At 37.6% G+C, this 17330-nt stretch overlaps 1 protein-coding gene across 11 annotated transcripts in view; it reads right to left on the bottom strand.

Moving 5' to 3' along the window:
• LOC106085521 (cGMP-dependent protein kinase 1) overlaps positions 1–17330 on the bottom strand; it is a 61193-nt gene that overhangs the window by 15858 nt on the left and 28005 nt on the right. For all 11 annotated transcript variants that reach the window (XM_013249800.2, XM_013249802.2, XM_013249807.2 and 8 more), the window contains exons 3-4: positions 7304–7363; positions 5972–7057 (exon numbers count right to left, since the gene is read on the bottom strand). In XM_013249800.2, the coding sequence (XP_013105254.2) occupies positions 5972–7057; positions 7304–7363 (1146 nt within the window). The remainder of the gene's footprint in view (positions 1–5971; positions 7058–7303; positions 7364–17330) is intronic.

Below are 17330 nucleotides of genomic sequence, written 5' to 3'. Positions count from 1 at the left end.
AAGAGGTAGTATCCTATTTTCATCACTGGATCATTATTATCATTACCATCAATGAAAATTTCAAGAAAATCGATTCAGCCGTTTCTGAGTCACACACTATATTTAGATATAGCTGTCATATAGACCGATCTCCCGATAAAGGGTCTGAAGCCTATAAAAGCTTTATTTTGTAACCGATTTCGCTGAAATTTTAAACAGTGAGTACTTCCAGGCCTCTCAACTTCGAAACTAAATATGGTTAAGATAGGACTATATTTGGATATAGCTGCCATATAGACCCATCACCAGATAAGGGGTCTGAAGCCCATAAAAGCTTTATTTATTACCCGATTTGAAATTTAAAACAATAGGTTATTTTAAGCCTCCCGACATCTGACGTAAATATGGTTCAGATCGGACTATATTTAGATATAGCTGTCATATAGACCGATCTCCCGATAAAGGGTCTGAAGGCCATAAAAACTTTATTTTTTAACCGATTTCGCGGAAATTTGAAACATTGAATAGTTTTAGGCCTCTGATTCAAATATGGTTCAAATGTGACTATATATAGATATACAATAGCTGCCACATAGACCGATAAAGGGTCTGAAGCCCAATGAAGCATTATTTTTTTTTATCCAATTTCACTGAAATATGAAACAGTGAGTAGTTTTAGGCCACCCGCCATCCGACCCAAATATGTTAAAAATAGGACTGTATTTAGATATAGCTGACATATAGACCGATATGCGAGTTAAGGGTCTGAGGGTCTTTTGGTGAAATTTGAAATGAAAAATTCAACAGTGACTTTTATTAGACCACTCAATGTCCGTGCCCAATTTTGGTGCATAAGTTATCCAATTTGCATCGGATTGTGACGAAAGGGGGTTTACATATATACCCAAGGTGGTGGGTATCCAAAGTTCGGCATGGCCGAACTTTTTAACTTGTTTTTTTATCTTTTTGAAGTGTAGACAATGTGTTAGCCAAATTTAACCACAATGTATGCCCCAATGCAGTTGTGTTTGTGTGTGTGTATGTGTGTATGGACTAACCTACCTAATTTCTATGCTTCTCTCCAAGAAAGTTTATTTTCCTTGTGGGTGTATAGAATTTTCCAGAATGTAGGTTATTTGTTTTCACCAGGAAGTTCTTGGTTTTCAAAATTTTCCTGAAGTTGTTTCTTTTGCAGATACATTAATTAATCTCCCATGTTTGTTACTTGTTTTCTTTCTTATTTGGATTTTATTGTTTCCTTATCTTGTAGGTAGATGAAATGTGATTCAATTATGGCATATATGGCAAAATGTTTTTTTTTTTGAAATTTTTTTCTTTTTTTGGTTAATTTACTTAATGATGCAGCATATCGGTTTGCATACATTTGTTTTTTTCACCAGGCTGTTTGAGTTGCTTAATTTGCATATGAGAGAGGCATTAATGAATTAATTAGGGATTTACCTGACAAAAAAAAAGTTGATGTGTGGAGAAGATATTGAATAGCCTGGGTAAATAAAGGGTTATAGGAAAGTAACTTAAAAATGTGTTCAACTCGGCTGAACCGAACTTTTGAATAAATTCCTCATCCACTACCACCTACATAATTATATCCAAATATGGCCTGGTCTAGATTGTATTTGATTTAAATGCCGAAAACTCCTAAAAAGCCCCAGTTTCATCAAAATCGGGCAATTAAGAGGCTTTGTATGGGATTAAGACACTAAATTGAAAGATCGGTCTATATGACAGTTAGCTCTAAATATGTTTTGATCTGGGTCATGCTCGCCCTTAACTTTGTTTTCAGTAACGCCAGATCTGGGAGATGGGTGATGCGATTTAAGCGCAATTTAGTGTGTTCTCTTATATTAGCCTAGAAACATATATTTTGTATCCAAATTGCGGATGGGGTAACTTGAAAGGCCGTAGCACCACCAAAACCTACAAAATAATATATCTATACCAATCACTACCATATAGGACTCAAATGAAAGGTATTTAAGAGTAGAAAACGTATCTGATATCCAATTGTCCGACCATGTGTTTGGGGGACCCCAAAACACCCCTAAAGCGGACATATTTACCGAGCAAGGCAAAGTTATTGGAGTGTAGACTACGAATCGGATATCCAAATGTGGGACCAAGTATCTGTTGGTCCACCCCTTTCCCAAAACACCCCCTAAACAGGACCTATTTCCTGACCATGGTAATATGGGGCTAACATAAAAGATATTTGAGTGTAGAAAACAAATCTAATATCCAAATGTGGAGCAAAGTGTTTGGGAGGCCGCCCCTCTTCAAAAACATCCCCCCAAGGAGGATAAATTTATGGCCATACCAATATGGGGCTCAAATGAAAGGTCTTTGGAAATAAAGCACGAATCTGATATCAATATTCAGGAAAAGGCGCCTATGCGGCCACCCCAACCCCATAACTCTACCCAAATAGGACGTTTTTGCTAACCATTTCAATATGAGGCTCAAATAAGAGGGCTTTCAGTGTAGAACCCCAATCTGATGTATTTAAAGGGCCAATTCACTGAGTGGCCGCCTCAATCCCCAAAACACCCCCCAAACCGGACAGGTTGGGCGACTATCAAAATATGGGGCTCCAATGAAAGGTAGTTGTGAGTAGACCACGAATCTGTTATCGTAACATTCGGGACCAACTGTCTAGGGGACGTCCCACCAGCATAACAACCACCCAAAATAGGACATATTTGCTTACCATGACTTACCATGCGTCTTGAAGAGATTGGAGCTGGATATTGATTGTTTTTGTGGCCGGACATATTTGCTGACTTTTGCCATAAGGGGTTTAAATGAAAGGTATTGGAGATTATAAAACGAATTCGATATCCAATTTTGAGGCCAATGGCAAAATGAGATTCAAATAAATGATATTTGAAATTTGAACATGGTGCTGATAAATTTTCAGGGCTAAGTGGTTGAGAGACCATCCCACTCCCCAAAATACCCCTTAATCGGACATATTTACCGCACATGTCTCCCGAGATTGATACCCACTTTGGGGACCAATTTTCTACCCCTTCCCGACCATGGCAATAAGTGGCTTAAATAAAAGGTATTTGGGATTTGAAAACGAATTTGGTAACCAATTTCGAGGCCAATGAACGGCATTTGAGATAAGAATTGAATTTGATAATCAATAAGGGGGCCAAGTGTTTGAGAAACACCTCATCCCACAAATTTCCACTAAGCCAATGGCAATATGAGGTTTAAATAAATGGTATTTGAGAGCACGATATGGGGCTCAAATGAAAGGTATTGGGAAGTAGAGCACGAAATGCATACCCACTTTCGGGAGTCCACACCCCTAAACTCACCAGCCACCACCCTGGGGACTTTCCCCCTCCTAAAATCCCCATTGAAATATCGGGCTCAAGTCCTTTAAAAATGGAGTACATCTAACACCCAAACTGAAATGAAATATTTAAACGATAGTTTTGTTCGATAAAAAGTAAAAGAAGGCGCAGCGGTGCCGGTCCAGTTCAGCTAGTTTTAAATAAAAATGTTGCAAATGCAAAAAGAAAATCTCCGATCATTGAGCTCGTCTGGTGGGAGAAACGAACAACAATTGTGAAATTTAATGATCCTCGCCCTAACAGGCAAAAAACTTGAAGGTGAAAGGGTTCGGCAGGGCTATGTCCTTCCGTCTGACCGGCCTACAGTTCACAGCCAGTTGGAGATTGTTTGACGAGATATTGCTCAGTGAAAAAAGCCTACAGCGGACAGTCTGATAGTAGTGGCTGAGATTTCACATAGGTTTTGTGCTGATGATCTCAACTATAAATACAACGAACAACATGTTGTAAACTGTAGGCCGGTCAGACGGACGGACATAGTTCACGATGGTGTCGATGAGATAAAGAAACCCAATTATAGAAATGCCTCCACCAGTGGGGTGATATGGCTCCAGCTTTTTCTGAGAAACTGGCAATATCTTTTCTTCAAAACTCATTTAACAATCTCTCCTTTGTGTGTTGCATTCGCTTGGTCTATAAGCTGGATTTGAGAAACAATGAAACAAAATAATGTAACAAAAACAAGTAGGAGCATCTTAAGTTCGGCCAGGCCGAATCTTAAATACCCAAATCCACCATGGATCGCATTTGTCGAGTTATTTGCCTCTTTTTAGGCAAACAAAGAATAATGGATAAGAATTGTTATGCTATTGGAGATATATCAAGTTATAGTCCGATTCGTACCATAAATGAAATGAAGGTTAAAGACCATATTAGAAGTCATTGGATAATATTTCATTCCATTCGGTTAAGAATTGTGCCTTGTAGGCTTTAAGAAGCATAATCAGAAGATCGATTTATGTGGGAGCTGTATGAGGCTATATATCGACTAAGACCAAATTAGAGACGTACGTTGAAGGTCATTGGAGAAGCCGTTGTACAAAATTTCACCAAAATCGGATAAGAATTAAGCCTTCTAGAGGCTTAAGAAATCAAGACCCAAGGTCGGTTTATATGGCGGCTAAATCAGGTTATGTACCGATTTGATCCATATTTCTCGCAGTTATTGGAAGTCATAACAAAAAACTTCATGCTAAATTTCAACCAAATTGGATAAAAATTGCGCCCTCTAGCGGCTCAAGAAGTCAAGATCCAACATCGGCTTATATGACAACTATATCAGGTTATGGACCGTTTTAAACCATACTTAACACAGTTGTTGAAAGTCATAACAAAAAACTTCATGCTAAATTTCAGCCAAATCGGATAAGAATTGCGCCCTCTAGAGGCTCAAGAAGTCAAGATCCAACATCGGTTTATATGACAGCTATATCAGGTTATAACCCGATTTGCTCCACACTAAGCTCAGTCATTGGAAGTCATAACAAAACACCTCATGCAAAATTTTAGCCAAATCGCATAAGAATTGCGCCCTCTAGTGGCTCAAGAAGTCAAGACCCAAGATCGGTTTATATGACAGCTATATCAAAACATGGACCGATGTGGCCCATTTACAATCCCAACTGACCTACACTCATAAGATTTATTTGTGCATAATTTCAGGTGCGTAGCTTTACTATTTTGCAAGTTAGCGTGCTTTCGAAAGACGGGCGGACGGATGGACAGGCGGGCGGACATACGGACGTACATGGCTATATGTAATTAAAATGTCATGACGATCAAAAATATATATTCTTTATGGGGTCTTAGACTCATATTTCGAGGTGTTACAAAATGAATGACGAAATTAATATACCCCCCTCCTATGGTGGAGGGTATAACAACTTTTAGGCTGTAAAATTTTGAAAATTATTAAAGTTTTACTTTTTTTTAAAATAAAAAAAGTTAAGGTGGACTCGAGCCCGGTAGTACCCCTCTCCTGGTTACGTCCCTGATTTTTCCAAATAACATAGGCTCTGTGCTTTGACAAAAACACTGGCATATGCAAAATTTTAAGACAATCGGATAACAATTGCGACCTTGACAATAATTATGCATGGGTAGACAGACAGGTGGACGGACAGATAGACAGATCGAGGGACAGATAGCAGATAGCAAGAGATTCTAAGAAGGGTTTTGAATTGCTGACTTCAAAATAGAGGCAGCTGAGCAAAGAAATCTTTGCTTAACATTGAAAAATGTTCAAGCAATTCAAAGCGGGATTCTAAGCAAATTTGTATGTTTAATTCGATTAGCTCGTCTCCTTCTTACTGTACCACAGTAATGGTGCTGTGAGCAAAAAACCATTGAACAACAATGGTATTGAAATGTTGATGGAGCATTGATCGCCACATTTTAGAAAATTTTCAACATTTCTTACATTCATTAATTCTTTGTCCATTTTCTAAATTTTGTCACACATCTTGCTTTTCCAAATTTTAAATTTTGTCCAACATGACTCCATGATTTGTATGTCAGGCTTGGTGCATTTGATGTATGAATGAATCACATGGCATGGCAAAATTCTTGTGCGAAAATTCGTCAAAAAGTTCAAATCAGAGTTAACTCACTCTCAATGGTACATTTCCGCTTTGGTGCGTAGCTGTAGTAGCTGTCGTCGTTGTTGTAGATGTTGTCGAATCCAGCGAGGGTGTTGGTGAAGATGCTTGTGTTTCCTTCACTTCCGTTTCCGTTAGCACTGGGAATGTTGATGACGATGTGGCTGATGTCGCTGATGTTGGTGTTTCAGGCATATTTGAAATACGTTTGCCTCTCGAAATCACCGATAGCGAGGGTGTGCATAGGGGCTGTGGTGGCAGCGGCGGTGGTGGCGGTATATGCACTTTCTCCTCCTCCTCCTGCTGTTGCGATAACGATGAGTTTGCGGTGTCAGTACGACCAAATTTTCTTAGTTTATTGCTTGTATTACTGGGAAGTTTAGTGCGTATTTTGGCTGAGGATGTGGCTGTGGCTGTGGCTGCTGCAGCCGAAAAGCTGGAAAGAGATGTCAACGATGTTTGCTTTCCGCCAGTGACATCCACAGCATTTGCAAACTGTTGTTTGGGATATGAAAAAGGCACCTCTTGGATTCTAGCAGAGGATGGTGGTGTTACAAAGACAGTCAGCTTTTCATTTGCCACCACCACAACATCTGCATTATCTTCATCCTCATCGTCATCGTCATCATCATCATCGCCACTTGCATTGCCTATAAAAAATTTGGCGCTTTGCTCCTCCATCTCAATGCCATTGTCTTTGGAAAGAAAATCATTTTCCTCTCCCTCATCGTCATCATCAGCATGCCCATTTTCAATTTTTGGCTGTTGTAGGGGCAAAGCTGTGGGCCTTCGTTCCTTAACCGGTTTCAATTTCGTTGGCAGCTGTGGATGTTGCTGATGTAAATGCTGTTTGGCCTGTATGCTGCCATTTGCTACCGTATAGCCGCCATTGGGAGTTGTTGTTGCATTCGCATTTCTTACTTTATTGGATGTGATGAATTTTTTATTGCTTTTATTAAGGCTATTGACTTTGTTGGTAGTGGTGGTAGTAGCAGCAGCAGCAGCAATAGCAGCTTGTGTTTGAGTTTGATTACCTGCCACATTGGCTGTTGTATGATGGTTTAGAATACTTTGCCTTTGAGCAGGGGTTCTTAAACTCTGCATGTTTTAAGTTTTTTTTTTTTTTTGTATTTTGGACATATGTTAGTGGTGGTTTAAGTGCATTGGTTGCAAAGGAAATGTGCAATAAGTTTTGATAGGAGGTATTAGTTACAGTTGACGGAAACAGGAACGGACAGGAAAACGGAAACGGAAGTATAGGTCAAAGAAAGAAACAGAAATTAAGAAATTTGAAATATAAGCTATTTTTCATTTGACATACTACAGACAATTTCAAAAACTTACCTCTGTGGATTTGGGTGTGAAGAAGGAGGACTCATCTCGCCTTATATATCGACCAATTTGCTAGAAAAACAGAAAATGGGAAATACAAATCAGTCTTAGCCATAAAAGAGTATAAAAATGATGTGGGATATAAAACAGGTAAAAACGTGTTTAGTTCGATCGTGCCGAACTTCGGATTTACGCCACTGTGGATAAATTACCAACCAACTCCACTACCACAACACCAGTAAAGTAGGGGCTGGTCTGTATCATATTTGATTCTGGTCCTTACTCTTATACAAGTAGCAGTTTCAGCAAAATATGACAATTATCCGTTTCTTATGGGATTAAGACCCTAAATTGGAAGATCGCTCTGTATGACAGCTATATCTAAATAGTGTCTGAACTGGACCATATTTGAGGCGGATGTTGGGAGGCTGAATATAAGTAACTGTGTCAAATTCCAGCAAAATCGGATAAGGAATGCAGTTTTAATGGGCTTAACAGGCTTAGTCGGCAGATCGGTCTAAGTGACAGCTATATCTGAATAAGGACCGATATGAACCATATTTAGGTCGGATATTGGTAGGCTTTAATCAACGCACTGTATCAAATTTCAACGAAATCGGATAATAATTCCGACTTTTAAGGCTTAAGACCTCAAATCAGCATATCTGTCTAACCTGGACCATATTTAGGTATAATAACGAAAGGCTTATTACAACTGTTTAAATTTTCAGCGAAATCGGGCTATGAATGCAGCTTTTATTGACTCAAACCACTTATTCGGCAGATCGCTCTATATGGCAGCTATATCTGAATATAGACCGATTTGAACCACAATAAAGTCGGATATAGGTAGGCTTTAATGAACTCGCTATTTCAAATTTCAGCGAAATCGGATAATAATTGCGGCTTTTATGGGTCTGAGACCTTAAATCAGCAGAGACCGATCTGCTATATGCTATATATGACAGCTATATCTAAATATGGTCCTATCTGAAACAAGTAAGAGCGTGCTAAGTTCGGCCGGGCCAAATCTTATATACCCCCCACCATGGATCGCATTTCTCGAGTTCTTTTCCCGGCATCGCTTTTTAGGCAAAAAAAAAGATAAAAGAAAAGATTTGCTCTATTATTAGAGCTATATCAAGATATGGGCCTGTTCGGACCACAATTCAATTATGTGTTGGAGACCTGTGTAAAATGTCAGCCAATTCAAATAAGAATTGCGCCCTTTGGGGGCTCAAGAAGGAAAATAGAGAGATCGATTTATATGGAAGCTGTATCAGGCTATAGACCGCTTCAGACCATAATAAGCACGTATGTTGATGGTCATGAGAGGATCCGTTGTACAAAAATCGTTTGGGAATTGCGCCCTCCAGAAGCTCAAGAAGTCCAATTTGTCTGAAATTTGGTACAAATTATATGCAAATTTAAGCTTCCAGGAGCTCAAGAGGCCACCGTAGCAAAGAGGTTAGTATTTCCGCCTATGACGCTGAATGCGTGGGCTCGAATCCTGGCAGAAACATAGGGAAAATTTTTCAGCTGCGGTTATCCCCTCCTAATGCTGGCGACATTTGTGAGGTATTTTGCCATGTAAAAACGTCTCCCCAGAGAGATATCGCTCTGCGGCACGGCGTTCAAACTTGGCTATAAAAAGGAGGTCCCTTATCATTGAGCTTAAAATTGAACCGGACAGCACTCATTGATTTGTTAGAAATTAGCCTCAGTTCCTTAATGGAATGTGCATGGGCAATTTTGCATTTTGTAGGAGCTCAAGAAGTCAAATCCAGAAGTCGTCTTAAAGGGGGGTATATCAGTTTCTTGACCGATTCCGCGCATATTCAGCGATGATGTTAAAAGTGAGAACAGAAGCCATTGTGTCAAGTTTCAGCCAAGTTCAGATGAAAACTGAGGCTTTTAGGGACTCAAGAAATCAAATCCGAGGATCAGATTATATGGTGGCTATATCCAAACCTGAACCAATATGGCCCATTTACAACCCCCAATGAACAACATCGATAAGAAGTATCTGTGAATTGTCAGGGGGGTATCCTTGTTCGTTCAACGTTATCGTGATTTTGACATACCGACCGACGGACAGACGGACATGGCAACATCAACTCAGAATATCTAGACTATCAAGATTTAATATACTTTTTTTTTGTCTCCGATCAATATTTAAATGTATTACAAACGGAGGCCACCCTAGCGCAGTGGTTAACATGTCCGCCTGTGATGCTGAACGCCTGGGTTCGAATCCTGGAGTAAACGTCAGAAGAAATTTTTCACGTTGGTTATCCTCTCCTAATGCTGGCGACATTTGGGGGAACTTTTACCATTTGAAACAAGTAAAAAGGCGTTAAGTTCGGCCGGTCCGGAGTTTGGATACCCACTACCTAGGATATATATGTAACCCACCTTTCGTCATAATCCGGTGAAAAATGCCTAATTTATGCCCCCATAGCAGCTATATCAAAATGTGGTCCGATTTTCACCAAATTCGGCACGGCCATGGAGTGGTCTAATAAGTGCAACTCATTGTTCAATTGTGTATAACACAATATTGGCCTTTTTGGTAGCTATATCCAAATATAAATCGATCTGGACTATTTACGACGCAGATGTCGAAAAGCCTAAAATAAGTCACTGTGTCAAATTTCAACGAAATCGGATAATAATAATCGGATAATAATAATTGTGTCTAAATGTACCTTTTATGGCGCCAAGACTTGAAATCGAGAGATCGGTCTATGTGGCCGCGTTATCCAAATCTGAACCGATCTGGGCCAAATGGAAGAGGGATGTCGAAGGGACTCACACAACTCACTGTCCCAAATTTCGGCGAAATCGGATAATAAATACGCTAATTAAGGGCCCAAAACCTTAAATCGAGGGAACGGTCCGTATGGCAGCTATATTCAATTATAAATCGATCTGGACCATTTACGACGCAGATGTCGAAAAGCCTAAAATAAGTCACTGTGTCAAATTTCAACGAAATCGGATAATAAATGTGGGTAAATGCACCTTTTATGGCGCCAAGACTTGAAATCGAGAGATCGGTCTATGTGGCAGCTATATCCAAATCTGAACCAATCTTGACCAAATTGAAGAGGGATGTCGAAGGGCCTCACACAACTCACTGTCCCAAATTTCGGCGAAATGGGACAATAAATGTGCCTTTTATGGGCCCAAGATCTAAATCTCAACTGATCTAGTCCAAACTGAATAACGATATTAAATGGCCTAACGTTACTCCCTGTCCCAAATTTTGGCGAAATTGGACAAAAAATGCGCCTTTTAGGGGCCAAAGACTTTAATCGAGAGATCGGACTATATGGCAGCTATATCCAATTCTGGACCGATCTGGACCAAATATGACGAGCGGCCTAACACAACTCACTGTCCCAATTTTTGGCAATATCGGACAATAAATGCAGCTTTTATGGGTCGAAGACCTAAAATCGACAGATCAGTCTATATGGCAGATATATCAACATCTGAACCGATCGGGGCCAAATTGAAGAAGGATATCAAGTGGCCTAACACAACTAACTGTCCCAAATTTCAGCAAAATCGGATAATAAATATGTCTTTTATGGGCCTAAGACCTTAAATTGGCGGATCTGTCTATATGAGGGCTATATCAACATATAGTCCGGTATCATCTTTGAACGTAACCTTTGGACAAACCTGCTGTATATACAGATGTGCCGATTTGAGTTTTTTCACTAACAATTGCGTTCGTTATAACCCGACTTTACTGAAATTTAGTACGGTGTGTTGTTCTTCTACGATGAGACACCTACACATTCTTCCCGAATATGGTCTGATCGCATCATATTTGGATATAGCGGCTACATACACTGATCTTTCATTTCATGATCTTTCACACCTAAATGTCTTACTCATTACCAGATTTCGATGATTTTTGAAGCAGTGAGCGTTAGGTATTCGATGTCCATGCTATGTTTGGTCTAGATCGGACCATATTTATATTTAGCTGCTACAGGCTTCAAAATGGTGTATTTTTATCAGATTTAATTGAAAAATGGCTTATTTATATACCTGTGGCAGTGGTTATCCAAAAGTTCGGCTAGGCCGATCTTTATGACTTTCCTATTGTTTCTATACCCATCATGGAGGGGAAAGATGGGTATAAAGGCAAGAGATGGAGGGTATGCTAATCTGTTTAGAACAATGAATTGTTATAAGCCCTAAGATATCCCAATTGAATATGGAGAATATTAGCTTATTTTTTGATATATATGCCATATGGACCAATCTTCTGATTTAGGGTAAAAATTGCATTGAATATTCCACTTCGGAGCAGGGGCAAACTTCTCACTTATCAGTGAGTGCAGTCGGATTTAAGTTTAAGACCTGTATTTATATGGAACATAAAGGAAATCTTTTATTGATAAACAAGTAAGAGCGTGCTAAGTTCGGCCGGGCCGAATCTTATATACCCTCCACCATGGATCACATATGTCGAGTTCTATGCGCAGTATATCTTTTTAGGCAAACAAAGAATATTGAATAAGAATAAGAATTGCGCCTTAAAGGGGCTCGAGAAGCAAAATGGGGAGATCTGCTTATTTGGGAGCTGTATCAAGCTATTGATCGATTCAGACCATATTAGATACGTATGTTGAAGGTCTCAAAATTTCTTCCAAATCGGCTGAGAATTACGCCCTCTAGAGGCTTAAGAAGTCAAGATCCCAGATCGGTTTATATGGCAGCTATATCAGGTTATGAGCCGATTTGAACCATACTTTGCACAGTTGTTGGATATCATAACAAAACACGTCGAGCAAAATTTCATTCGAATCGGATAAGAATTGCGCACTCCAGAGGCTCAAGAAGTCAAGACCCAATATCGGTTTATATGGCAGCTATATCAAAACATGGACCGATATGGCCCATTTACAATACCAACTGACCTACACTATTAAGAAGTATTCGTGCAAAATTTCAAACGGCTAGCTTTACTCCTTCGGACGTGACGGACATGGCTAGATCGACTTAAAATGACATTACTATCAAGAATATATATACTTTATGAGGTCTCAGGCGTATATTTCGAGATGTTCCTATGGTGGAGGGTATAAAAAAATATATTTATACAAAGGAAATTCCCTATGGTACGGAAATGCTCTTTGCATCTCCAAACAAGCCAGAGATTTCAGCGCTCCCTGACTGTCCTCGAAATCGTCCGCAGAAACTATAGAACCTTATAGACCTTCGCCCGATAGTCGATACAACAATCCAGATGTCTATAAGATTTCCTAAGTCATTGTAATTCAATGAAGGGCCCTTTCTGCCTTTTCCATTTGACTTGGGCCCATCCGAATGTGTAGAAGGTCTACGTCATTTAGGCCTCAATAAAGAAGAAGAATAATCTTTCTGTGATATAGGTCACTGCCTGTTATATTCTTGGTCACAGCCTGTTATATTCTATATAGGTCACTGCCTATTATATTCTGGAAAAGAATTCCAAATTTTTGGTTTTGAAAATTTTTTTGAAATGTTGTATGACCTCCCTTTTTTATGAAGAATTTCTTCAAAAAAATGCTTGTTGCTACATATGGAAGCTATATCTTAACTTGTGTCGATTTGGTACATTTGCAACTCCAACTGATACTAGATGTCGTTTCCTTAACAGACTAACATCTAGATATTCAAGGTGTTGTCTTGGAATGAAGAAGTCAACGAGTTTCCAGTCATTTAAATTTTGAACCCAACAGAATCTTATATTAATTAAGTAACACCGTTGCTTTAATTTCTTTCAAATCATTTTATAGCTGATTTGTTTATATAACTGCCGAAGGTATGACTAAGCAGCCTCAAGTAGGAATCCCCCCAACCATTATCAAAAATTTGTCTCTGTCTCTCCCTCATTCTTTTCACTTTTGTTGATTTATGAAATTCCATTCATATCTTCTTACCAATGAAAAGATAAAACCTTTCTTTCATTGCTAAGATTTCCGTCTTCAAGGTAGTTGAAGGTCGAAGGCTGTTTCAAGGTTCAATAAATGCTCAATTGAATGTTTCACATTGTTGTCGGAATAACAATAATAAAATGTTCTCATAAAGACGAATACATAAGAATATAATTACAAATTATTTGTTTATTTGTCTTTATTGTTGTTGTTGTTGCATTTGTATCATTGAAACATATGTGTTTAATTTAATATAAGAAAAAAAAAACAACAACAAAAAACTCAAAATCATTAATAACAATGTGGCAAGAAAAAAAGCTACCGCAATAAATGTAAACCAAAAAATAATAACAACAACAAGAACAACAATATGAAAAAGAAAACACCAACACCAACGCATAGTCATACAAAGCAAACAATAATCAACAACAGTACAACAGTAGTAAAAGTCGCACTAACATCTGTGGTCTCAATACTTCCCCAAGCATGGTGGATTGAAAGAAAGGGCGATATGCTGTAGTAGGTCACACATATGTCGTTGTTTTCATATAACCTTAGCTTAGGGCAATAAACTTCAAAGCAGAAATTTTTAGACATATGTAAGCTTTGAAGAACTTTGAAAAAAAATTCAATATAACTTTTATTGCTCTAAAGACAGTGCTACTTAAGTTGAAGGGGCCGTAAATTGGCCCACGGAAAGCAGTAAACCAAACCTATAATGGGCTTTAAAGGGCCTAGGATAGATAATTGAATTATTTGGACCACACCCCCATTTTCATACCCTCTATGTCTGTCAGTAAGAGAAACAACATTTTTCAGGGAGACATCTTCTATTGTATGCATATTCCTATCCATACGTAAATACGTTTCATCAAAATAAACGAAATGCAAAACTCAATATAATACGTTTTTCCTCAGAATTTTGATTGCTTGGAATAATGAAATCTTTACTTATTTTCCTTAGGCTGAAGAATGAGAGAAGTGTTTACGAATTAAAATCCCCGCGTCTCAATTTACTTAATAGGAAAAAAATATGTCTGTGGCTTCAAGTAATTTTTTATGTTGTCAATTGTTTACAGACAATTTTTATTTATTTTACCAATTGTTGTGTGTAGGTGATTGTCAGACGTTTGCGTTCCTTCCTTCCATTCAATTATTGGTAATATGAAAATGCATATGTGTGGGACATAAAATTATTCATAATGTGGATAACTTTACTCCCAAGAAGTATAAAATTATTCTCTACGTCGATAATAATAATTACAAAGTGCATACAATTTTTCGCAATGCATATAACATTATCCACAATTTGAAGGCAATATCCGCAATCTGCATTAAACAATATCCACAACAATAACAACATCATACACAACGGCGATAACATAACCTACACTGATTGTAACATTACAAATGCAAATGCACATTAGCTAATGAACATTTGTGGATTACATTACCCACGTTGTGTAATATATTGTCCACATTGTGGATTATATTATCTAAGTTATGGATTATATTATATACGTTGGGCATTATAATATCCACGTTCTGGATAATATTACCAACGATTTGGATTATAATATCCAAGATGTGGATAATATTATCCACATCGTGGATTATATTATCCACATTGTGGATTATATTATCCACATTGTGGATAATATTATCCACATTGTGGATTATATTATCCACATTGTGGATTATATTATCCACATTGTGGATTATATTAACCTCGTTGTGGATTATTATCCACATCGTGGATGATATTATCCAACATTAAACCATCTACGCTCTGGATAATATTATCCACGTTGTGGATTATGTTACTCTCATTGTGGATTATATTATGCATCTTGTGGACTATATTTGTTCAAGTTGTAAATTATATTACCCAAGTTGTGGACCTACTATCCACGTTGTGGATTATATTATCCACGTTATGGATTATATTATCCGCGTTGTGGATTATATTACAATCGTTGTAGATTATAGTATCCACTTTGTGGATTATATTATCAACGTTGTGGATAAGATTATCTACTATGTGGATAAGATTATCCACTATGTGGATTATATTATCCACATTGTTGATGATATTATTCAAGTTGTGGATTATATTATCCACTTGGGGATGATATTATCCAAGTTGTGTTTTTTTTATTCACGTTGTGGATGATATTACCCAAGTTTTGGAGTATATTATTCAATCGGTGGATTACATTATCCAATCTGTGGATTATATTATCCACTTTGTGAATTATATTTTCTACGTTGTGGATTATATTATCCAAGTTGTGCATAATAATATCCAAGTTCTGGATTATAATACCAACGTATTGGATTATATTATCCACATTATGGATAATATTATCCACAATGTGGATTATATTATCCACAATGTGGAATATATTATCCACATTGTGGATTATATTATCCACATTGTGGATTATATTATCCACATAGTGGATTATATTATCCACATTGTGGTTTATATTATCCACATTGTGGATAATATTATCCACGTTGTGGATTATATCACTCACATTGTGGATTATATTATGCACCTTGCAGACTATATTGTTCAAGTTGTGGACTATATTGTTCAAGTTGTGGATTTTATTACCCTAGTTGTGGACCTTTTATCCACGTTGTGGACCTTTTATCCACGTTGTGGACCTTTTATCCACGTTGTGGACCTTTTATCCACGTTGTGGATAATATTATCCACGTTGTGGATTATATTACCCTCGTTGTAGATTATATTATTCACTTTGTGGAATATATTATCAGCGTTGGGGATAAGATTATCCATGTTGTGGATTATATTATCCACGTTGTTTATTATATTACAATCGTTGTAGATTATATTATCCACTTTGTGGATTATATTATCAATGTTGCGGATTTTATTGTCCACGGTCTTGATGATATTATCCACATTGTGGATAAGATTATCCACTATGTGGATTATATTATCCACGTTGTTGATGATATTATCCAAGTTGTGGATCATACTACAATCGTTGTAGATTATAGTATAATCTTTGTGGATTAAAGGATAATATTATCCACAAAGTGGATAACATTATCAACAAAGTGGATAACATTATCCACAAAGTGGATAACATTATCCACAAAGTGGATAACATTATCCACAAATTGGATAACATTATCCACAAATTGGATAACATTTTCCACAAAGTGGATAACATCATCCACAAAGTGGATAACATAATTCACAAAGTGGATAACATTATCCACAACGAAGATAACACTTTCTTCAACATGGATAACCTGAAAACATTATCGACAACGTTAATATATTTTTCAACAACGTCGATACCATTATCCATACCTTCAATAACACTCTCCGCAACGTGGATAACATTATCCACAACGTATATAACATTTTCCACAGCGTATATGACATTATCAACAACCTGTGTACCATTATCCTTAATGTTGATAACACTTTCCACAATGTGGATAACGTTATCCACAACGTTGATAGCATTACCTACAAAGTGCATAACCTTACCTACAAGGTGGGTTACATTAACTTCAATGTGAATTTCATGATGCACTACGTATAACATTATCTACAACGTGGATAAAGTTATCAAAAACGTGGATACAAAAATCCACAATGTGGATAACATTATCCAAAATGTGAATAACATTATCGAAAGTAAAAACCTTTATCCACAAGGTGGATAACCTCATCCATCTGTAGTATGACCTACCTATAACGACGATAATCTTGACCGCAATGTAGATAACCATATCCACAATGTATCTAAACTTATCCGCAATGGGGACAACCTCGTCCTCAATGGGAGTAACTATATCCATATTGTGGGTAATCTAACTATTATCCATAACGCGCATAATTGTCCCCAATGCGCATAACACTATCCACAATGTGAATATCATCCACAACGTGAAGAACCTTACCCACAAATTGGATAACATTATCCACAACGTGAACAATCCAAAAATGTGAATAAAGTTATCCACAATATGGATAAAACGATCCACAACGTAAATAGCATCATCTACAATGTGGATAAAATTATCCACATTGTGTATAAAACTATCCACAG

The sequence above is a fragment of the Stomoxys calcitrans genome, chromosome 3 (genome assembly GCF_963082655.1).
Source record: "Stomoxys calcitrans chromosome 3, idStoCalc2.1, whole genome shotgun sequence".
NCBI classification, from domain to species: Eukaryota; Metazoa; Arthropoda; class Insecta; order Diptera; family Muscidae; genus Stomoxys; species Stomoxys calcitrans.
This window is presented reverse-complemented; position numbering and strand designations above follow the sequence as displayed.